This window comes from Triticum urartu, chromosome 4 (genome assembly GCF_003073215.2).
Source record: "Triticum urartu cultivar G1812 chromosome 4, Tu2.1, whole genome shotgun sequence".
Taxonomy (NCBI): Eukaryota; Viridiplantae; Streptophyta; class Magnoliopsida; order Poales; family Poaceae; genus Triticum; species Triticum urartu.
In genome coordinates, this window is record NC_053025.1 from 4,579,875 (window position 1) to 4,603,263 (window position 23,389).

The 23,389-nt window shown below is 45.1% G+C and overlaps 1 protein-coding gene across 1 annotated transcript; it reads left to right on the forward strand.

Annotated features, from left to right (window-relative positions):
• Positions 1–5,967: 5,967 nt before the first annotated feature.
• On the forward strand, positions 5,968–13,717 carry LOC125553336 (ABC transporter G family member 1-like). Its single transcript, XM_048717138.1, has 8 exons — positions 5,968–6,439; positions 7,671–7,750; positions 10,517–10,981; positions 11,064–11,150; positions 11,227–11,355; positions 11,918–12,109; positions 12,190–12,276; positions 13,028–13,717. Exons 1-8 carry the CDS (start codon positions 6,007–6,009, stop codon positions 13,652–13,654), a joined length of 2,100 nt encoding a protein of 699 aa, XP_048573095.1. The 5' UTR covers positions 5,968–6,006; the 3' UTR covers positions 13,655–13,717.
• Positions 13,718–23,389: the final 9,672 nt, after the last annotated feature.

Here is a 23,389-nt window from a genome sequence, read left to right on the forward strand (position 1 = left end):
TAAACCTTAGGTCATCCACTTGAGGGAAACTTGCTACTGTCCTACAAACCTCTGCACTTGGAGGCCCAACAACGTTTACAAGAAGAAGGTTGTGTAGTAGACATCAGACCACAACCTTGAGCCCCTCTACTGTTGGTGTGCATAGCCTCTGGAGCACATCCCACTATCGGCACTCTAGGACACCAGATCCGTCGCCGCCACACTGTCAAACAGCCCCACTGCCGCCGACACTGCTCAGGCTTTGCCTAGTGGCGCCCTCCCACATCGGTGAGGGGAGAGGAGGAGGGGGAGGGCCCTAGCCGGACGGATTTGGGTCACCCCGGTGCGGCTGTAGAGCCGCACGGGTGTAGAGAGGATTACTTTCACTCATCAGGTCATGATTACCTTAAGCTTGTGACCCCATAGGTTTGGTAGAATCATAGACATGAACGTAACCCCTTCATTCGATGAATGATAGCAGAACCGTGTACATCCATATCGATCCATATGAGTACACGAATGACATTCGAGTGAACCATTTGTTATCATGTGATGTTACCTTTGCTTCGTGATACTTTACAAAAACCGAGATGCATTTACCTCAATGAAACAACCCACCATGTACTCCTACATGGCCTCTCATCGATACCTTTACCAAAACATGTTCAACACATCCCTCACATTACCGACATAAGCATTTCCTCTAGCCCATCACCCAGATGAACCAGACCTGACACAACTCTAAGCATAGCAGGCATAGCAAGGTAGGAATCACATACATGGCTCAATCAACTCCTACACATGCTAGTGGGTTTCATCTAGTTACTGTGGCAATGACAGGTCATGCAGAGGATAAGGGTTCAACTACCGTGGCACACAGCAGTTTGAATCGCGTTGTCTTAATGCAGTAAACAAGAGCAGAAGCGAGAACATGGGTTTGTATCGGAATGATCAATGGTTGCTTGCCTGATGGAGTGGTAGTGGGATACTGCCCTTCAGTTGGATACTCGTGAATATCCTCGGAGGCAGAACCTACCACGAAGAACACATCGGAACACTATCAACACATGAAGATATGCAACAATATGATGCATGCTATGACATGGCAATATGAATGTGTCTTGGCCTAATGCAGGTTATAATAGGAAGGAATGAACTCATTTGAATCAAAGATTCAAATATTAGCTCATTAAACATGGCCTTAATAGTGCATTTCCTTATTCTGCCTAAACAGCAAGGTAAACTTGTTTTGTCATGCATGAAACCATTACAGATGGATAGATTGAATTTTTCTGATAATTTTTCATATATAAATTATTTCATTTGGAGTTACGGTTTCTTGAATTAAAATCCATTTTTAGAAGTTTCTATGATTTTTAGAAGTTTTAAACATTTTCTATGATTTTTAGAAGTTTTAAACATTTTCTGGAATTTCTTGAATAAAAATAAATCCAGAAAATGCATTACTGCGTCAGCATTGCGTCATGCTGACCTCAGCTGGTCAAAGGCGCCAGCCCAGGTCAAACCTGACTGGTGGGCCCCTTCTGTCAGCCTCTCAGCTAATTAGCAAGATTAGATTAACACTAATTAGTTGTCAGTGGGGCCTGGGCCCACATGTCAGTGACTGATTTAATTAAAATTAATTAAAACTGAACCTAAATTAGTTAACAGACCGGCCCCACCTGTCATAGACTCAGGGGGGGTCTACCTGGGCCCACCCAGGGGTCAAACTGGGTCAACTCGTCGGCGGCTCGACGCCGGCGAGGCCCGAGACGGCGGCGCGGCTCGGAAAACGCCCTCAGGCGACCAAATCGACGGCGGAGACTATCTACGGGTAGCTGGGAATGAGCCGCAGCGCTTGGTGGTGGTAGTTGGGCTCGGGGTGGCCGGAGACGTTGCCGGCGACGAGCTTGGCGGTCGCCGGAGTCGGGTGAGGACGGTTTCGAGGCTACAGCGCACGGGAGGAAGAGCTGGTGGTGGCTACGGGTTCCTGGTGCTGCACTGAGCACGGTGAGGCGCTCGAACGCGTGCTTGCACGGCCGTAGCCACGACGGCGACATGGCCAGCGGCGAGGAGCTCTCGGGTGCGGTGGAAACGGCGGCTACAGGGGCCAAAAGAGCGCGGGGGCTAGGGGGAAAGGAAGAGGAGCTCATAGCGGAGTCGGAGAGGGGGTCAGCGAGCTCGGGGAGGTCCTGGCGGCAGCGAATCGACCGGAGATGGCTCGGGTGCCCGAGGTTGAAGACGAGGGCGAAGGCGGCGAAGCAGGGCTTCCGGCGAAGCGTGGCTCGGTGGGGAGGACGAGGGAGTCGAGGCGGAGCTAATGGGCTCGTCGGAGGGGCGAGGGAGTGGCTGTAGTGGCAACTACGGCGATCGGCGGCGAGGAACGTGCTCGGCCGTCGCGGGGGAGAGTGAGAGAGACGAGGGGGAGAGTGCGAGAGGATGAGAGGGAGACGTGGGGGTCGCGTGGCGTCCTCTGGGCGTCTCCCGGCGTCGGCAGAAGCAGGAGGTGGCCGGCGCGCGGCGAGCACGCGCCCCTGCCTCCTGGCGCGAGGTAGGGGATGACTGGCCGAGCCAGTAGGTTGGGCCGAGCAAGGTAAGGCCCAGGTGGGCTTCTTCCTCCTTTTTTTTGATTTAGTTTCTGTTTTCTATTAAACTGCAACTGTTTAGCTTTATTTAAAATACTAGAATATTTCCAAAAATCCTGAAAATAAATGTGGCCTCTGTTTAGATTATTTCCAACAGGAAACATTTACTCCCAGAAGTATTTGAGCATTTAAATTATTTTATAGCATTTAAATGCCCAAATTCAAATACTTATGATTTAATTCAAGGCTTTCTGATGACCTAAAAAGTTGTGCACCAATTTTGCCAGAGGTTCTAGCCTAAGACAAAGAGGGTGAACATTTTAGAAGGGCATTTCAGGTTCATTGAAAATAATTTTAGTAAACCCTAGTTGTTTCCAGGGGGGTGTTGGGGGTTCTGTCTTCCCCAATTCAAATTTAAGAAGAATTTAGACATGATGCACATTCTAATGCTTGAACTAGCTAGGGTGTGACAGATTTTCACGCGCCGGCGCCGAAAAAACAGCCCAGTCGCGTCCTCAGAAGCCCGATTTTCGCCGGCATGGGCCGAAAACAGCGCCGGCGGACCCAGGCCGAACCCAGCGCACTGGGGGGCGCCCGGGCGAGCTGTTTTGGCGCGAAAAAGCCGCGGGCCAGCCGCGTCAGCGACACAGCACCTCGTCTTCCTGCAACGGCCTCGGTACCCATTGATTCCTCACGGGCGGCGCGTCACGGGACGGCGCGCTGACGCCTCCCCTCCCTCGCACGCGTTCACACGGGCGCGGCGCGGCTATATAGCCGGCGGCCTCACTTGCCTGTGCCCACACCAGCCCCGCCCCTCGCCGCCGCCCAGCCCCTCCCTCTACCTCTCCCGAGCGCCGCCGCCCAGCCCCTCCTCTCCCTCTCTACCTCTCCCGAGTTCGTTGCCATGGCAGAGCGTTTCCCCGAAGACGAGGCGTCGGCCAACGGCTTCGGCCGCCGTTCGCTGCGCGAACAGGAGCCTGGCTCCTGTTCCAGGCGAACATCCCGGCGCCGCCGGACATGCGCGCCGGGCCGACGGGGTGGAGGCTCAGCAACGGGGGAGTGCCCGTTCCCCCGTTGCCCGACGCCGTGGCCAAGCCAAATTACTTCGCCGAGGAGCTCGAGGTCGTCCGCACCTCCCTCACCGACGCCCAGCTCTCCCTCCCCCAGTACGCCGCCGACAACCACGCGGCTTGGGCAGCGTACTTCGAGCGCCGCCAGCGGCAGCGGTTGGCGTCCACCAACGACGCGCCGGTGGTCAGCGGCCAGAATAATAGCGAGGGGCGCCACCTGTGATGGGGCGGCCGGCCGCACACTCGAGGGCGTGCTGACGCACCTCGAGGGCAGCAACAACCCGCCGTTGGCGTACCCGGCGAGGGCGGCCGCCCCGGCGCACCACCGACGTGCCGGGCCATGGGCGCCAAGGAGGTTCGGGTCCTCCTCCTCTTCTTCCTCCTCTCGATCTTCCTCGCAAGACCTCCGGTGCCCCGGCCCTGCTCGGCGTCAAGGCCGAGCCCGCGGCGGAGACGCCGCTCGGCCGACGCACTCGCAGCGCCGGCATCGTCATCAACGAGGGCGGCCGGCGCGCCTCCTTGTCGGCTCCTCCTCCGCGCTTCGTCAAGCCAAAGACGGAGCCGGGGCTCGCGCCGGTGAAGAAGGAGCCGGCTGCGCCAGTGAAGACGGAGCTCGACGACGACGACGCGGCCCTGGAATGGGCGCGCAGGGACTCCATAGCGATGGAGAAGGAGCGCCTGGAGAAGGCGAAGGAGCGCCAGTGCGCCGCCCTGCGCCGCTTCGCGGAGCGCAGACGCGGCCGCGACGAAGGCAGGGTCGTCGTCATCTGCGACAGCGACGACGACGACGCGCCACCGCCACCAGCCCGTGTTGGCGACGCCGGTCAGGGGTCCACCAGGGACGGTCGCGTCAAGGAGGAGAAGTCCGACGACGGCGGCGACGATGGCGGCGACGACGGCAACTACTCGGCGTTCAGCCAGTTTCTCTTTTAGTTTATTAGTTATCTATTTTCCTATGTAAGGAAAACCGGCGAACATGTCTAATATATGCCAAGTTTGCCGAAATTTATCGTGTTTCGCTGAAATTCGCCAAACTGTGCCGAACTTTGCTAAACAAATTTTAATTTCAAACGCACCTGGGGGCGGCCCTGGGGCCGGCGGCTGGGGGCCAACTCGCCCCCAGGCCCAATTTTTGCGCCGGCTCACCCCCAGGCGGCGATTTTAGGCGCCCCCTGGGGGGCCAACGGCTGGAGATGCTCTAAGCAAGACGTAAAGCAGGAATACAACACAAGCTATCCTAAGAAGCTTTCCACGGCGATGATCGAGCAGTATTAACACTTGAGAAGTCGAAAATTGCCCTCGGCGATGTTTTTCATTTCTTTTATCAAGTGTGAGTTTTCATGTTTGCATCTATCTAATTTATCCCTCAGAGGAAAAATGCTACTCAATCTGGACCACAAGATATGCTGACTAGACGGCCTACATTTAGCCATCCCTACCTTAAAAAGGCTCTAACGATTAGGAAAGTGCTGGAACTAGTAGTCCAAGTTGTTGATCTAAAGCGAGAGACAATCAATCGTAATCAAATCAGTAGTTTCTTTATTAGATGAGATGCCTTTTATACAACGAGAAGAGACTCATTGGAGAGGTGTCTATTCCGAAGAGATGGCAGTTGCCAAAAGGAGCCAACGCGACAGTTGCCAAAGGCAACTGCCTGTGGTTAGAGCAAGGAGGGATCAATCCCTTAATTGACATGTGGTTAATTAATCATAATACTTCCCCTAATCAATGCTTGATCTTGTGAGCAGACTTCATCTTGGTAAGTTTTCTCCAAAAATCATGTGGAAGAAATAAGGAGAAAAGTGGTTGATATGTTGCTAAAACTCCTACAAACTCAGTGAAAAAATAAGGAGAAAATGATGCAACATATAATAGTTATTGCCTCTTTTAATTTAATATGAGAAATTCTTAGAACTTAGATGACGATAAATACGTTGCATCTATTTTTCTAAAACATTGGTGGGCAAAATAGAAAGTATGACATATGATCTTATGTTGATATTACCTCATTAAAAAACTGTATAAGAACCTGTAAAGCAAGTTTATGAAGAAAAAAATAATATAATATGATGCTTTGAACGAAAACAATTCAGGAATGATTCTTGCAAATTCCTACCTTCAAAAAGGCTCTAATGTTTAGGAAGATGCTGGCACTAGTAGTAGTCCAAGTCACATAGTCGATATGTCGGACCACGGGTACCACAATTGGATTTATTGATTTATTCGAAATATATCTAGGGTTGACGACTAGTGTGGCCTGCTCAGGCATGCTGGGGGCTATTAATTCACGCTCGACCATGTTGGCTAGCGCGACACTCCTCTAAGTACGAGTTTCCATTAATTCCGTCTCTGAAGCAACCAAGCAATAAGACATGGCTGTGTCGTCGTCGCGGCTGCCACGTTGGGCGCCCACGACCAGTCCGTCACGGTCACTCTGGCGTTGGGGCGGCGCTACAGATGATGCACGAACCGGCTCCGGCGGCACAGGCTGGTCGCTAAGTCGAATATTCTCGTGGCCGAGCGGCTGGCGGCGTAGGCCGGCGGCTTTTGACGGCGTTGAAGTAGCGCCGACAACAGCGGCAGCGGCGGTGGCGCCTACGCCAAACCGACGATGGGCGGGCAGGGATGACGACCCCGGAGTGTTCCTGACGTGGGAGGATGTATGCGTCACGGCGGCCGGCGGGGGGCGCCGGCCGCCGGTGAGCATCCTGAGCAGGATCAGCGGGCATGCGGCGCCGGGAGAGGTGCTCGCCATCATGGGGCCGTCCGGCTGCGGCAAGACCACGCTTCTTGATACTCTCGCAGGTTGGCTCGTCACCTCGAACATCACCCATGACCATGCATGCATGCAATAAAATTCTTCTTCTTCTTTAGCCAAATACTGTAGCTGAACGGTTTTGCCATCTCAATCTCATGCAAGAGCTTTGTTTTAACCCACTACAAATGCAAACGGTCATATAAACCCATACATACTCATTTGTATGAACGTACACATGCACACTCTACTCCTATGAGCATCTCCAGAGACGGAGCCAAGCCAGCATATCATATTAAATTTTACGTAGTCGACAAAATGTCTCTTTCCACTAAAAGTGCATCATCGAAAATTTTAAAAATAAATACAGAATAAATGCGAGCACCAAAACTTTAACTCTGATGGGTTGAGAATATCATTGTTTTCTAACCATCTAACCACATGTTGGTTCGTATCTCATGCAAGGAGCTGTGTGCACGAGATACGGATAACTTCCAACGAATCAGCTCGGGTGATGCATGCATAGATAGAGGCTGCACGTCCATCTGGAAGTAATCAAAAGAAAATCTTAATAACAGGATTAGAGAAGCCAACCTACAAACAACGCGTGAGACCTTTTTTTCCTTCCTAATTTCTCGAATGAAATAAAACCCAGTTTCTGGAGTCTTCCACGTACGGCGGTTTATGGTGGGCACCGTCAAATCAATTTCAAGACTGGTTCTTTAACACGTATATACATGCATATGCACTCATCATATTAATGCACACATGTTTATCTCATCTCTATCACTCTATGAGTACTTCTTGCACAATATATTGAAATGGAAAAAAATCACCACACACGTCTTGTAGTCGAAGAAACGTCTTCTTTCACTGTACAAGCATAGCTGTAAGTTGAAATAAATATAGAAAAATACGCGCACCAATGCCAACTTTAGAACTTAAACTCTGATTGGTCGGTCATTTTAGCAATTACATAATTATATACATTTTGGTGTTCTGGCACATGCCATTTTCAGCACCAGAGTACATTTGCACTCTTTTTTTTTTGGGAAGATTTAAATTCATTGCACTTTTTTTGGGGAAGATTCAAAACGGTGATTTAATGATCTAAACTAAATGTATTTATTACTCAATCAACAATTCAGATGTAAACATTAGTAGTCCTTTATTGGGTGGCCCGCATGCATGCATATGTTCGATTGAGGAATTGTAACTTTGTTACCCTCGCTGGTTTTAATTAACTATCGCTCGAACTGAATTATCTCCGTACCATCGCAGGACGGCTAGGGCCTGGAGTTACTGAAACCGGGTTCATTTTGATTAATGGACGCCGGGAGAAACTTGCCTTTGGAACCTCGGTAAGCCAACAAGCAGTTCCAACGTTCAAATGGCTTATCTGCTGGTAATTTGGACTAACATGCACAGAACCATCATAATTCTGTTTTTAGCAAAAAACCATCACTTTGAAAGCAGTGCAGAAGTCATCTCACCAGCAGAAAAATGATAATAATGTCAAGCCCACGCGTCAGCGTGAGTTGGCAGAAAAAATGCCACGAGACAATTGACTTGGTCTTCTTCTTCCTCCCCCTCTCTCATTGAGGAATTACATCAAGCACTTCATGTGCGGCTCAAGTGCCACCACACTAATAGAGAAATTGCTAGCCACAACTTTAGTTAGTGACGAGCCATTTCCAGTAAGCGTCAACAATATTTTTTTTAAATTATAGTTGCGTCAACATATTTCGTACGTCATCACTATGACCTTAGTGGTGGCATTGGATATATTATTGCACGCCACTTGTATAACGGACCCAACTATGTATTCAGGCGTAACTTAGTGCTGGAGCCGCAACACTGTCCAACAACAACACAAAAGCTAATAGCTATGGCGCATTAGTTTGCATGACCCGATCAATATATTCTATGGGTCCATTTTCGTGGCACTATGTGGGGCCCACATAACACCGGTGTGGCTAACTTTCGCATGCCATGACTATATGTAGTGGTGGTGGCGTTGGATGCATCCGGAACACACTTCTTGACTTCTGTAAAAAAAATTGACGTTATCTCTCAAAAATCGATCAGTGTGAGGCATCTCACACGACACCAAGAAGAGATTATTTATGTACTGTGTGAGTTTGATATATATTTTCCATCCTCATTCTTTGATGTTATGATGCGCCTGTCTAGTTTATATTGTTTCGAAGGTTAAAAACCTTGGACCAACGTTTTTGAATACCATGTTCTCATTTGAACGTATGAATGACACTACATTTTTGTGTTGAGTGTTTAATTAATATTCTTTCGAACTTAATACTACCTATCTTATATCTTATATTTACTAATTGGAAGCACCAATGAAGCCTCCATGTTAATTCTCATAAATCATATAATTTAATCTTTGGATTTTAAATCAACGATTCAGATTAAATAAGTGGTTGTGGTTCCTTACAGCAAAATAAGTTATTGTGGATCAGTTCATTTCAAGGTCTTTAACACTGCCACAACAGCATTTTTCGTCTGAATTCAAATTACATAAATGGCGTGCAGAGAAAGCCAACACCATGGACTTTTCATCAGCCTTATGGCATCGGAAAATTTCTGACGCAGCTATATATATGCCACTGATGGTGTGCAATCACTTCCCATGCCATAAGTATTTCAAATACTCTGCTGACATGGGCTATAACATCACCACTATCTTTTAACAATGGAGTAATATTGGTGACATCGGGCTCCCATGCCCACAAAGAAAATTTCGCCACGTCATAGCTAGATTTTTCTGCAATAGTGCCATAACCACCACCACAAGCAGCAGCCATGATCAACAGAACATTCGGACCCGCGCTAGGGTTCCTCCCCGCCGCCGGCCGCCCTCGCCCCCTCCGGCCGGCGCCGGCCGCCGGCGCACGTGCCCTCGGTCAACCTCCCTCTGCCCCTCCTCCTCCCCCTCCCCTGGTGCTCATGTCGCCCCCTGAGTTGGCGGAGCGCCCCCTGCCCTCCTCCCGGTCTTGGCCCCCCTCCTCCTTCATCTCCCTTCGCGGCCGCCGGTAGCGGCCTCCGGCGTGCCTGGGTGGCGCCAGCGGCGGCGGACGTCCCTTCCCCGCGCGCCTGGAGGGGGAGTCGGGGCTCCCTCCTACCGGCGGTGGTGCTGCTCGGCTGGCGACGGTGAGGCCCAGCAACGGAGTTCTGCGAGCCTCAGGTGCGGCCAGGCCGGTGGTGGCCTGGCAAGTCCCTGTCGCCATGTCCGGTCGGCTCCGCGCGGCGTTGGAGGTTGTTCCCTCCGGTTGGCTGCGTTGCGGTTGCCTCCGAGCCCGGTGTCTTCTGGTCCTACCTCCAAGTCTCGTGTTGGTGGCCTCAGTGAAACGGTGAAAATGTTGCGGTATTCATGGTGGCACAGGCTGGTGGGCGGCATGTTGGGCGGTGCGCTTCCGATTATCTGGGGTGGCGGTGGTGGTTTCGGGGCAGGAGAAATCTCTGGTGACTCGTTCGCCACCGGCGCGGCTGCGCCCGTGGGCGTTGCCGGACCCTCCTGAGGGGTGTCGGTGATACCCCCTTCCCCACTGCCATCCGCGTATCGGGGGAAACCCTAGGACTTGTCCGGGCAGCAGCGGCGTCGTCGTCGCATTTCTTCATGGAGATGTTGGTTGGTATGCGAGGCTTCGGAGTGCTTGGCGGGCGGTGGTTCTTCTCCAATGGGTGCAGCGAGTGTTGGTCATCTTTGCTTAGTTGAGCTGCCGGCGTTGGCATTTGTTTCTTTTTTCCTCGTGGTGGTTGTGCCGCTGCCGTCGCTTGAGCGGCACATTAGATGTTTAATTTAATACAATGCCACAGAGAAAGAGAGGAAGAGGAAGAAGACCAAGTCAACTCGGCCCAATCAATTAGTGATGTCATCAATGCAATTTGCTCTGAGCGTCCGTGTTTTTGCCACTGCCATGTTTCCGGTGCTATGACTTTTGCAATGTTCTGTAAACTGGTGGTTTTTCACTAATTATAACATGATTATGGCGGTTCTGTGCATTTTACTCTGGTAATTTGTTGGGACTGAATGAGATGTAGCGTATGATTGACGCGTAGTCCAAATGACCTGCACGGTCGCTGACTGGCTGTGAACTCTACTGAAGGCTTATGTGACCCAAGACAACGTGTTGATGCCAACGATGTCGGTGCGCGAGGCCATGTACTACTCGGCGCAGCTGCAGTTGCCGGACACGATGTCAGCGGCGGAGAAGCGCGCGCATGCGGACGTTGTAATTCAGGAGATGGGGCTCGGCGACGCCATGGACACACGCATCAGCGGGCAGACGAGCAAGGGCATCAGCGGCGGGCAGCGGAAGCGGGTGACCATCTGCATTGAGATGCTCACAAGGCCACGGCTGCTCTTCCTAGATGAGCCCACCAGCGGGCTTGACAGTGCCACCTCCTACCACGTCATGACCCACATTGCCAGGATCGCTGCCAGGGAGGGCATGACCGTCGTCGCCGCCATGCACCAGCCCAGCGGTGACGTCTTTGACCTCTTCCACGGCCTCTGCCTGCTTGCCTACGGCAGGACGGTCTTCTTCGGAGCAGCATCCGATGCCACCCAGGTGATTATATTGTAAATTAATATCTTATAATCTTCTTACAAATGTTGAGCTTAAAAGAGTTGTTTTTATTCATTTCTTGTAGTTCTTTGCTCAAAATGGGTTCCCATGTCCACACGTGAGGAACCCATCTGACCACTTCCTGAGAACAGTGAACAAAGATTTTGACGAGGTACCTATTTTTTGTCATTTGTTTTAAGGTACAGTATGTTTTCTTTAGCTATGTACATATGTGATCCCATATGCAGGAAACTGTTGAAAGCTCCAGAGCTAGGAGAAAAAGGGCAGCTGAAGCAATAGACATTCTGACACATGCTTATCAGTCCCCCGCTTATTCAGAAAAAACAATGAACCGGATAGCTGAGATGAAAGGGATAGTAAGTTGCTTACAAACTCATTTTCCTGAAGAGCAAAGATTGTATTAGCTCGGCAGTAACCAAATGTGTGATTACCAAAACCGCACAAGTGTGGACTAATCTCTATGTAGTCACTGCAAAATAACTATTAGAAAAAATTAGGCAGTGAAATACAAAAAAAAGGGGGGGGGGGTGGGGGTGTTAGACATTTGCATGGTCTTCAAAATGTTACTATGGCAACTAGTTTATATTGCAGTATATGTATAGATAATACTAAGTAAAATGACTACATCTAAAAGAACAATTTTTTAGAATGATTTTTAAGCTTCCAATTTAATCTGGTTATTCAAAACAATATTGCTGATCAAAGTATTCAAAGTTCGGCTGAAGATATATCCAAAACATCACATTTCTATGAACCGGTGGGAGTAACATGTTAAGTCAGCATATGTACAACGTCATGTCATTTTTCACTTTAATGAACCTGCGACAAACTTCTCGTAATGGAGTATATGGCCCTGACCTAGCAACGTTTATACGTTTAAGATCAAACTGTTATTCTAATATATGAGCTATATACTAGGGTGGAGCTCCATTTCGAAAGAGGGAACAAGCCAGCTTCTCAACAAAGCTCTTTGTACTCACCAGAAGGTCATTTATAAATATGCACAGAGACATAGGATACTATTGGATGCGTTTTGGTGTTTACCTAGGCATGGGCATTTGTATTGGTACTGTATTCTACCAACTTGGAAACACTTACAGTTCTATCCAGGTAAGTTTATTAACATGATTTATTAGGCAACATATGATTTTGTATATCGGTGAAATTGATTTGGTCCCCTGATTTTGCAGTCTAGATGTGAAGTAATAATGTACATGATCATACTTGTTACATTCATGGCTGTTGGAGGATTCCCTTCTTTTGTAGAGGACGTAAAGGTTGTTTCCTCTCCTTTCAGATTAGCATTTTCATTAGAGCATTTCTGTCCATACATTCACTGTATACTGGAATATAAAATATTGCGAGGGTATACTGAAGTAATTTGGTGGCATTAAGTAAAAAACAAACAATACTCTTTTTTACTGCTCACATACTAGTGAAGCTGCACACTAATTAGATCTCAATGGAGAGAGAGAGAGAGAGAGAGAGAGAGATCTTAATTATCAGATGCTAGTGACACTACACGCTAATTAGATCAATTTCAAGCTTTACTGCAAATGAGCATATTATTATTCATAGATGTGAGCAATCAAGGACTGGAGGGTGCTCTATTGTAATCTTGTCCGGTCAAAGATCTTTCAAGGCAAAATGTGCAATTTTGGATTTAACAATGTACAACCTGTCCGACTTCTATATAATAAAAAAAAGTTACGGTTTTGCTAAAGCACATCTAGATGTGTTCTAAATGTTGCACATATAAGTCCTACATCATTGAATTAATTATGCTAAGATTCATGCGGGTATTTTTTTATTATTCCTTTTATATTTGATTGAGTCGCTTAGACATGTAATAAATAGAGCACATCTATTTAGTGTGCAGCTTCACTAGTATGTGAGAAGTAAACCTTAAATTAATCATCTAAATGATCTTATATTTCTTTACAGGGGGATTATATATCGTTTTCCCCACCATTGTTGATTGCTCATTTGACTCCAAAGCTGGTTGCACACTTTTTTTCTACATCGCAGGTATTCAGAAGAGAGAGGCTGAGCGGCCATTACGGTGTGGCGGAGTTTGTGATCTCAAATACATTGTCAGCCACTCCATACCTGACCGTCATCTCCTTGATCCCGGGTGCAGCATTGTACTACCTTACGGGTTTAACCAAAGGGGCTGACCGCCTTGCCTACTTTGTCACCAACCTATGCATGTGCACGTTCCTGGTCGAGAGCATGATGATGATCATCGCTGTTATCGTCCCAGACTTCCTGATGGGAATAATAGTCGGGGCTGGAGTGCAAGGGCTGATGATGCTCAATAGTGGCTTCTACCGCCTTCCCAAGGATCTCCCAAAACCGGTGTGGAAGTACCCTTTCTACTACATCTCCTTCCACAAGTATGCAGTGCAGGGATCCTACAAAAACGAGTTCATTGGGCAGACTTTCCCGGGCGACCAGTTTATTGAGAAAAATGTCACCATCAGTGGCCTTCAGGTACTGCAGGAGAAGCTGCAGGTGGAGATGGGGTACTCCAAATGGGTCGATATTGCTATCCTTTGTGGAATGATAGTGGTGTACAGGGTGGTGTTCTTTGCTATTGTCAAGATCGCGGAGAAAGCCAGGGCAAAACAAAGGGGAATGAGATGCAAATGGTGAAACTAGATGTATCTCTTCTTTTCTGCTTCGCCATAAATAAAAATGGCATTGGCTATAAAAACATACTAGACAATACCCTGCGCATTACCGTGAGAATTTGTAGTATTAAATTTATCACGAATAAAATTAGAATATATGTGAAAAATACATCTCCACATTCTCGAAACAATCGTGTTTAGTCCCTAAGATTTACTTTTTTACTCGTGTTTCCTATTTGCTTTTACGTATGGATCGTGATATTTGGCACCTAGGCGGCAGATAGCAAAACTACCACACACATCCTTTATTCCCTATAATTACATCCATGCATTAGGATGACCCACACTTTTTCGACATGTATTTCTTTATTAATTACATGCATGCATTAGAGGATAAAAAGCTGATGTCATTCTAGATTCTTCTTATTCAAAAAATTTAACATGTTCTGTAGTTCAAACCTTCAATCCGATGCAAAAACATTTTCATATAAAAGATTCATCACGACAAGATTTTCGAAAAAAATTCTCATGTTCATATGTTTCTACGACCTTGTTTTTCAGGTAAAAAATTACCACGCCTCTGCTACATTAGTTACCACACTTGTCATATGTAAGTTATCATGTTATCTTCACATGCACTTCTATGCATGTACTAGAGGAGAAAAAACAGATTTCATGCTAGATTCTCCATACTCCAAGAATTCAAAATGTTTTATAGCTCAAATTGTCACTCTGGTAGAAAATTGTTTTCACATACAAGATTCGTTATAATTCAAAACTATATCCCATGTTGAGAGATGTCCCGAACCGATAAAGTGCCAAAATGGAAAAAAATATCCTTGGCCTTCATCACGCCATACAAAAAACGCGAATCACCAGGTTTCCATTGGAGTTGAGAAATGGTTTTGGAACCCATGTACTTGTTACGAATGATTTCATTCCACACTCCATTATATGTTAGTAGTTTATATACCCATTTACTGAGAAGGGCAATGTTTTTAATCTCGAGGTCTTGAACTCCAAGACCCCATTCAGTTTTAGGACGACACAACAAATTCCACTTAGCTAGCCGATATTTTTTCGATTCGTTATCACACTACAATGATTAAGTGAGAGCCGTGTCCATTGATGCATTATCACAAAAGTCTGCCTAGTATTTTCCCTTTTTTGTGTTGAAACTTTCTGGATGGTTGCAAACTTTGCAATAATTAAGTGAGAGCCGTGTCCATCGATGCATCTACTATCTACTACGAGTGAAAGGATGCATAATTAACAGAGTTAGCACCAATCATGTAATCCTACTACATGTCACACTATCATCGTGTTCATTGTTCTATTATTTGGAGACACATCTTTCCTGTGAAGCTTTTATCGAAAAAGGGTTGCCCCCCACTTTATATTATAAAGCAAACATCACCACATACGTCCGAGCGAACCGATACAAACACACCCACCACGGCACACAGCACACACCCAAGGTAAGATACAAAGGTGCCGGGCACTGACACACCACTTGGACAACAACCAAGCAAACTAAAGATGAACCAAGAAGAACTACTTGGAGCCACCGAGCATGGGTGAGACGGACAATGACAGAGCAAGGACTCCAGGACGGTGCCTCTCAGAAGGGTACGACCACGGATATCCGCCACCATCCGATCCGAAGATCAAGTTTTCACCCGAAGCTACATGGAGGAGTATGAGCACTGCGACGGAGGCTTCAAGAAGGACACAACGTCCGTGGACGCCGCCGCCGCCAGCTAGTACGAGGATTGGGCAAGTGATGGACCCCGGCGATCACACCCCTCCGACACCCCCGCTCCACCCACCACCCACAGCCAAGCCCCCCACGAAGCCATGGCTGCCCGCCAGCACCTGAGACGCAGGTTCCGCCCTCGAACTCCATGCCTCCCGCCACCAGGGCCGCCGCCCAACATCGAGGCACCCCCAAGACCATCCAAAGAGGCCAGCTTTGTACCACAGGGACACCCCCGACCGATGTCCCGCGGCAGACGATCCGCCTTGAGCATCGCCGGAGTTGCGACAACCTGCACGTGGCTGGGGAAAGGGGGGGTGAGGGAGCGGACGCATCCAGACTGGCAGACTCCTGTGCCAGTGACGGGTGACCCGAGCACGTCGGCGCCGCCCATCCCTCCAGCCAACCTCCCCACCGGACACACCCCTGTGCCGCCCCATCTTCATACGTCCATTTTGCATCATGATTTTATATCAATATTTATTGCATTATGGGCTGTTATTACACATTATGTCACAATACTTATGCCTATTCTCTCTTATTTTACAAGGTTTACATAAAGAGGGGGAATGCCGGCAGCTAGGATTCTGGACTGGAAAAGGAGCAAATATTAGAGACCTACTCTGCACAACTCGAAAAGTCCTAAATCTTCACGGAAGATGTTTTCCAAATAAATAAAAAATACTAAGAGCAAGAACTTCACCAGGGGGGCACACCCTTCCCACGAGGGTGGGGGCGCGCCCTACCCCCCAGGGCGCGCTATATGGAGTCTCTCGATGGGAAAAAAATCATAAGCCATCTTCTCGGACTAAACTCCGCCGCCACGAGGCGGAACCTTGGCGGAACCAATCTAGGGCTCAGGCGGAGTTGTTCTGCCGGGAAACTTCCCTCCCGGAGGGGGAAATCATCGCCATCGTCATCACCAATGCTCCTCTGATCGGGAGAGGGCAATCTCCATCAACATCTTCATCAGCACCATCTCATCTCAAAACCCTAGTTCATCTCTTGTATCCAATTCTTGTCTCCAAGTCTGGGATTGGTGCTAGTAGATTGTTAGTAGTGTTAATTACTCCTTGTAGTTGATGCTAGTTGGTTGAATTGGTGGAAGATCATATGTTCAGATCCTATATGCATATTAATACCCCTCTGATTATGAACATGTTTATGCTTTATGAGTAGTTACTTTTGTTCCCGAGGACATGGGAGAAGTCTTGCTATTAGTAGTCATGTGAATTTGGTATTCGTTCGATATTTTGATGAGATGTATGTTGTCTCTCCTCTAGTGGTGTTATGTGAACGTCGACTACATGACACTTCACCATTATTTGGGCCTAGAGGAAGGCATTGGGATGTAATAAGTAGATGATGGGTTGCTAGAGTGACAGAAGCTTAAACCCTACTTTATGCGTTGCTTCGTAAGGGGCTGATTTGGATCCATATGTTTCATGCTATGGTTAGGTTTACCTTAATACTTTTGTTGTACTTGCGGATGCTTGCAATATAGGTTAATCATAAGTGGGATGCTTGTCCAAGTAAGGGCAGTACCCAAGCACCGGTCCACCCACATACCAAATTATCAAAGTACCGAACACGAATCATATGAACGTGATGAAAACTAGCTTGACGATATTCCCATGTGTCCTCGGGAGCACTTTACATCTTATAAGAGTTTGTTCAGGCTTGTCCTTTGCTACAAAAAGGATTGGCCACCTTGCTGCACCTTATTTACTTTTGTTACTTGTTGCTCGTTACAAATTATCCTATCACAAAACGATCTGTTACCACTTATTTCAGTAAATGCAGAGAATACCTTGCTGGAAACCGCTTATCATTTCCTTCTGCTCCTCGTTGGGTTCGACACTCTTACTTATCGAAAGGACTACGATAGATCCCCTATACTTGTGGGTCATCAAGACTCTTTTTTGGCGCCATTGCCGGTGAGTGAAGCGCCTTTGGTAGGTGGAATTTGGTAAGGAAAAATTTATATAGTGTGCTGAAATTTACTGTCACTTGTTATCATGGAAAGTAACCCTCTGAGGGGCTTGTTCGGGGTATCTTCACCACGACCAGTAGAGCAAAGAGTTGCTCCTCAACCTGCTGAACCTACTGAAAATGAAAATGCTTGCTTTGAAGTTCCTTCGGGTATGATAGAAAAACTGCTAGCTATCCTTTTTTAGGAGATGGAACAAAACATCCTGATGAACATCTGATATATGTGGATGAAGTTTGTGGATTATTTAAGCTTGTAGGTGTATCCGGAGATGTTGTTAAGAAGAAGGTGTTTCCCTTATCTTTGAGGGGAGATGCATCGACATGGTATAGGCTATGTGATGATATGAGGTCTTGGAATTACAAACGATTCAAATTGGAATTTCATCAGAAGTTTTATCCTATGCATCTTGTTCATCGTGATCGCAATTATATATATAATTTTTGGCCTCGCGAAGGAGAAAGCATCGCTCAAGCTTGGGGGAGGCTTAAGTCAATGTTATATTCATGCCCCAATCATGAGCTCTCAAAAGAAATGATTATCCAAAAAAATTATGCTCGGCTTTCTGGTAACAATCGCACCATGCTTGATACTTCTTTTGCTGGCTCTTTTATGATGAAAACTATTGAATTCAAATGGGATTTATTGGAAAGAATTAAACGCAACTCTGAAGATTGGGACCTCGACAATGGTAAGGAGTCAAGTATGACACCTAGTTTTGATTGTGTTAAATCTTTTATGGATACCGATATTTTTCGTAAATTTAGCACTAAATATGGACTTGACTCTGAGATAGTAGCTTCTTTCTATGAATCTTTTGCTTCTTATGTTGATCTCCCCAAAGAGAAGTGGTTTAAATATCATCCTTCCATAGAAGTAAAAGTAGCTACACCTATTAAAGTTGAAGAAAAGACTATCACTTATAATGATCCTATTGTTCCTAATTCTTATGTTGAGAAATCACCTTTCCCTGTTAGGATAAAGGACCATGCTAAAGCTTCAACTGTAGTTCGTAAAAGCAATATTAAAACATATACACCTCCTGAGCAAGTTAATTAAAGTTGAACCTAATATTGCTATTGTTAAAGATCTTTTGTCTGATAATATAGATGGGCATGTTATTTATTTCTGTAATAAAACTGCTAGAATTGCTAAACCCCGTGATAAAGATAAACCTAGACCTGTGGTAGGCATGCATGTTATTTCTGTTAAAATAGGAGATCATTGTTATCATGGCTTATGTGATATGGGTGCTAGTGCTAGTGCAATACCTTATTCTTTATATCAAGAAGTTATGCATGATATTGCACCTGCTGAGATGGAAGGTATTGATGTCACAATTAAACTTGCCAATAGAGATACGATTTCACCAGTGGGAATTGTTAGAGATGTTGAAGTCTTGTGTGGGAAAACTAAATATCCTGCTGATTTTCTTATTCTTGGTTCCCCACAAGATAGCTTTTGTCCCATTATATTTGGTAGACCCTTCTTAAACACTGTTAATGCTACCATAGATTGCAAAAGAGATGTTGTTACTATCGGTTTAGATGATATGACTCATGAATTTAATTTTTCTAAATTTAGTAGACAACACCGAGAAGAAAAATTACCTAGTAAGGATGAAATTATTGGTCTTGCTTCTATTTCCGTACCTCCTAGTGATCCTTTAGAGCAATATTTGCTAGACCATGAAAATGACATGTTTATGAATGAAATAAGGGAATTAGATGAAGTATTCTTTAAACAGGAACCTATTCTGAAAAACAATTTACCTGTTGAAATCCTAGGGGATCCTCCTCCACCCAAGGGTGATCCCGTGTTTGAGCTTAAACCGTTACCTGATACTCTTAAATATGCTTATCTTGATGAGAAAAAGATATATCCTGTTATTATTAGTGCTAACCTTTCAGAACATGAAGAAGAGAGATTATTGAAAACTCTGAAGAAGCACCGTGCTGCTATTGGGTATACTCTTGATGATCTTAAGGGCATTAGTCCCACTCTATGTCAACATAAAATTAATTTGGAAGAAGATGCTAAACCAGTTCATGATCATCAACGCCGGCTGAATCCTAAAATGAAAGAAGTGGTAAGAAAGGAGATACTAAAGCTCCTTGAGGCAGGTATAATTTATCCCGTTGCTGATAGTCAGTGGGTAAGCCATGTCCATTGTGTCCCTAAGAAGAGAGGTATTACTGTTGTTCCTAATGATAAAGATGAATTGATTCCTCAAAGAATTATTACAGGTTATAGGATGGTAATTGATTTCCACAAATTAAATAAGGCTACAAAAAGGATCATTACCCCTTACCTTTTATCGATCAAATGCTAGAAAGATTGTCCAAACATACACATTTTTGCTTTCTAGATGGTTATTCTGGTTTCTCTCAAATACCCGTGTCAGCCAAAGATCAATCAAAGACTACTTTTACATGCCCTTTTGGTACTTTTGCTTATAGACGTATGCCTTTTGGTTTATGTAATGCACCTGCTACCTTTCAAAGATGCATGATGGCTATATTCTCTAACTTTTGTGAAAAGATTTGTGAGGTTTTCATGGACGACTTTTCCGTTTATGGATCTTCTTTTGATGATTTCTTGAGCAACCTTGATCGAGTTTTGCAGAGATGTGAAGAAACTAATCTTGTCTTGAATTGGGTAAAGTGTCACTTTATTGTTAATGAAGGTATTGTCTTGGGGCATAAAGTTTCTGAAAGAGGTATTGAAGTTGATAAAGCTAAGGTTGATGCTATTGAAAAGATGCCATGTCCCAAGGACATCAAAGGTATAAGAAGCTTCCTTGGTCATGCCGGTTTTTGTAGGAGGTTCATTAAGGACTTCTCGAAAATCTCTCGGCCTCTGACTAATTTATTACAAAAAGATATACCATTTGTCTTTTATGATGATTGTGTAGAAGCATTTGAAATACTTAAGAAAGCATTGATCTCTGCACCTATTGTTCAGCCACCTGATTGGAGTTTACCCTTTGAAATTATGTGTGAGTGATTATGTTGTAGGTGTTGTTCTAGGACAAAGAGTTGATAAGAAACTAAATGTTATTCAATATGCTAGTAAAACTCTAGACAATGCTCAAAGAAATTATTCTACTACTAAAAAAGAATTCTTAGCAGTTGTATTTGCTTGTGATAAGTTTAGACCTTATATTGTTGATTCTAAAGTAACTATTCACACTAATCATGCTGCTATTAAATATCTTATGGAAAAGAAAGATGCTAAACCTAGACTTATTATATGGGTTCTCTTGCTACAAGAATTTGATTTGCATATCGTTGATAGAAAAGGAGCTGAGAACCCCGTTGCAGACAACTTATCTAGGTTAATTAGAAAATGTGCTTGATGACCCACTACCTATTGATGATAGCTTTCCTGATGAGCAATTAAATGTCATAAATGCTTCTCATACTGCTCCATGGTATGCTGATTAAGCTAATTACATTGTTGCTAAGTTTATACCACCTAGTTTCACATACCAGCAAAAGAAAAAGTTCTTCTATGATTTGAGGCATTACTTTTGGGATGACCAGCAAAAGAAAAAGTTTTATAAAGAAAAAGTTCTTCTTTATAAAGAAGGAGTAGATGGTGTTATTAGACGTTGTGTACCTGAGCATGAACAGGAAAAGATCATACGCAAGTGTCACTCCGAAGCTTATGGAGGACACCATGCTGGAGATAGAACTGCACATAAGGTACTGCAATCTAGTTTTTATTGGCCTACTCTCTTCAAGGATGCTCGTAAGTTTGTCTTATCTTGTGATGAATGTCAAAGAATTGGTAATATCGGTAGACGTCAAGAAATGCCCATGAATTATTCACTTGTTATTGAACCATTTGATGTTTGGGGCTTTGACTATATGGGACCTTTTTCTTCCTCTAATGGATATACACATATTTTAGTTGTTGTTGATTACGTTACTAAGTGGGTAGAAGCTATTCCAACTAGTAGTGCTGATCATAACACTTGTATTAAAATGCTTAAAGAAGTTATTTTTTCCAAGATTTGGAGTCCCTAGATATTTAATGACTGGTGGTGGTTCACATTTTATTCATGGTGCTTTCCGTAAAATGCTTGCTAAATATGATGTTAATCATAGAATTGCATCTCCTTATCACCCTCAGTCTAGTGGTCAAGTAGAATTGAGTAATAGAGAACTCAAATTAATTTTGCAAAAGACTGTTAATAGGTCTAGAAAGAATTGGTCCAAGAAACTTGATGATGCATTATGGGCCTATAGAACTGCATATAAAAATCATATGGGTATGTCTCCGTATAAAATGGTCTACGGAAAATCATGTCACTTACCTCTCGAACTAGAACACAAGGCTTGTTGGGCTATTAAAGAACTTAATTATGATTTTAAACTTGCCGGTGAGAAGAGGTTATTTGATATTAGCTCACTTGATGAATGGAGAACCCAAGCCTACGAAAATGCCAAGTTGTTTAAAGAAAAAGTTAAAAGATGGCATGACAAAAGGATACAAAAGCGTGAGCTTAATCTAGGTGATTATGTATTGCTATACAACTCTCGTTTAAGATTTTTTGAAGGAAAACTTCTCTCTAAATGGGAAGGTCCTTACGTTATCGAGGAGGTCTGCCGTTCTGGTGCCATAAAAATCAACAACTTCGAAGGCACAAATCCGAAGGTGGTGAACGGTCAAAGAATCAAACCTTATATCTCAGGTAATCCCATAAATGTTGAAACCAATGTTATTGAAACCGTAACCCTGGAGGAATACATAAGAGACACTTTCCAAAACGTTTCAGACTCCGAAAAGGAATAGGTATGTGGTACGGTAAGTAAACCAACTCCAAAACAGTTTTTAAGGCAATATTTCTCCGTTTTGGAATATTTAGAAAAATATAAAAATAAGCAGCAATCCAGGAAGGACACGAGGGCTCCACGAGGGTGGAGGGCGCACCCTACCCCCTGGGCGCGCCCCCCTACCTCGTGGGCACCTCGTGTGCTCTCCGGACTCCGTTTTCGTACACGACACGTATTTTGGTTGGTAAAAATTTATTATATAATCTCCCGGGGGGTTTGACTCCCGTATCACGCAAAATTCTCCTGTCTTTGTTTCGAGCTGTTTTCTGTCAGGGTTGTCAAGGCCAGACACTATGCCGTCTCCCTCCTCCTCCAACCATGAGGGCAACGATGCTTGGTAATGAAGATAGAGCTGAAGAGAGAAGAACCTATGGAGATCAACAAGGATGAAGGTATCAAGAAGGCCATGGAGGACCAAGTTCCGGCAACAGAAGACACCCTTCAACTGGATCACAATCTTCTTACCTCAACAGAAATCGAAGCTTTCAAGATGATTGAGTTAGCTCGTATACAAAATAAGTATCTCACACGTGAAAACATTTTGTTGAAGGAGCATATCATCGCACTCAAGGGCATTATCCGCAAGTTAGAATACCTCCTACGCTCGATGTGCGACTATTCATCATCAACGACTCCACCTTCTTCACCAACAAAGGAGACATAATCACCTGGGTATGGGCACTCCACTTGGCAACTGCCAAGCTTGGGGGAGTGCCCCGGTATCGTATCACCATCACTTTATCTTTACCGTTTTTCTTAGTTCGATCCTTTTGGTAATATCTTGATCTAGTAGAATAAAAGTTCTTAGTATGATCTAGTCGTGAGTTTTGCTTTATTATCCTTCTATGTAATCGAGTCCGTGAGCTATATAATAAAGATTAGTGTTGAGTCAAGGGCTTGATTATTTTGCCATGATCTTAAGTGAATAAAATAAAAAGAGAAAGGAATAAAAAGAAACAAAGAGATCATGTGAATCTTATGGAGAGTAATGAGCTCACATAGAAATAGTATGATGAATAAAAGTTGTTGAGGGTTGACAAACACAGTTTTGGTCATCGTTGCAATTAATAGGAAGTAATAAACAAAGAGAGATCTTCACATATAAATATACTATCTTGGACATATTTTATGATTGTGAGCACTCATTAAAATATGACATGCTAAAGAGTT

Coding starts and splice junctions, on each gene's coding strand:
- LOC125553336 (XM_048717138.1), top strand. CDS start 6,007: ATGGCTGTGTCGTCGTCGCGGCTGCCACGTTGGGCGCCCACGACCAGT. Junction 6,440..7,670: donor GCTTCTTGATACTCTCGCAG/GTTGGCTCGTCA, acceptor GTACCATCGCAG/GACGGCTAGGGCCTGGAGTT. Junction 11,356..11,917: donor TAGCTGAGATGAAAGGGATA/GTAAGTTGCTTA, acceptor GCTATATACTAG/GGTGGAGCTCCATTTCGAAA.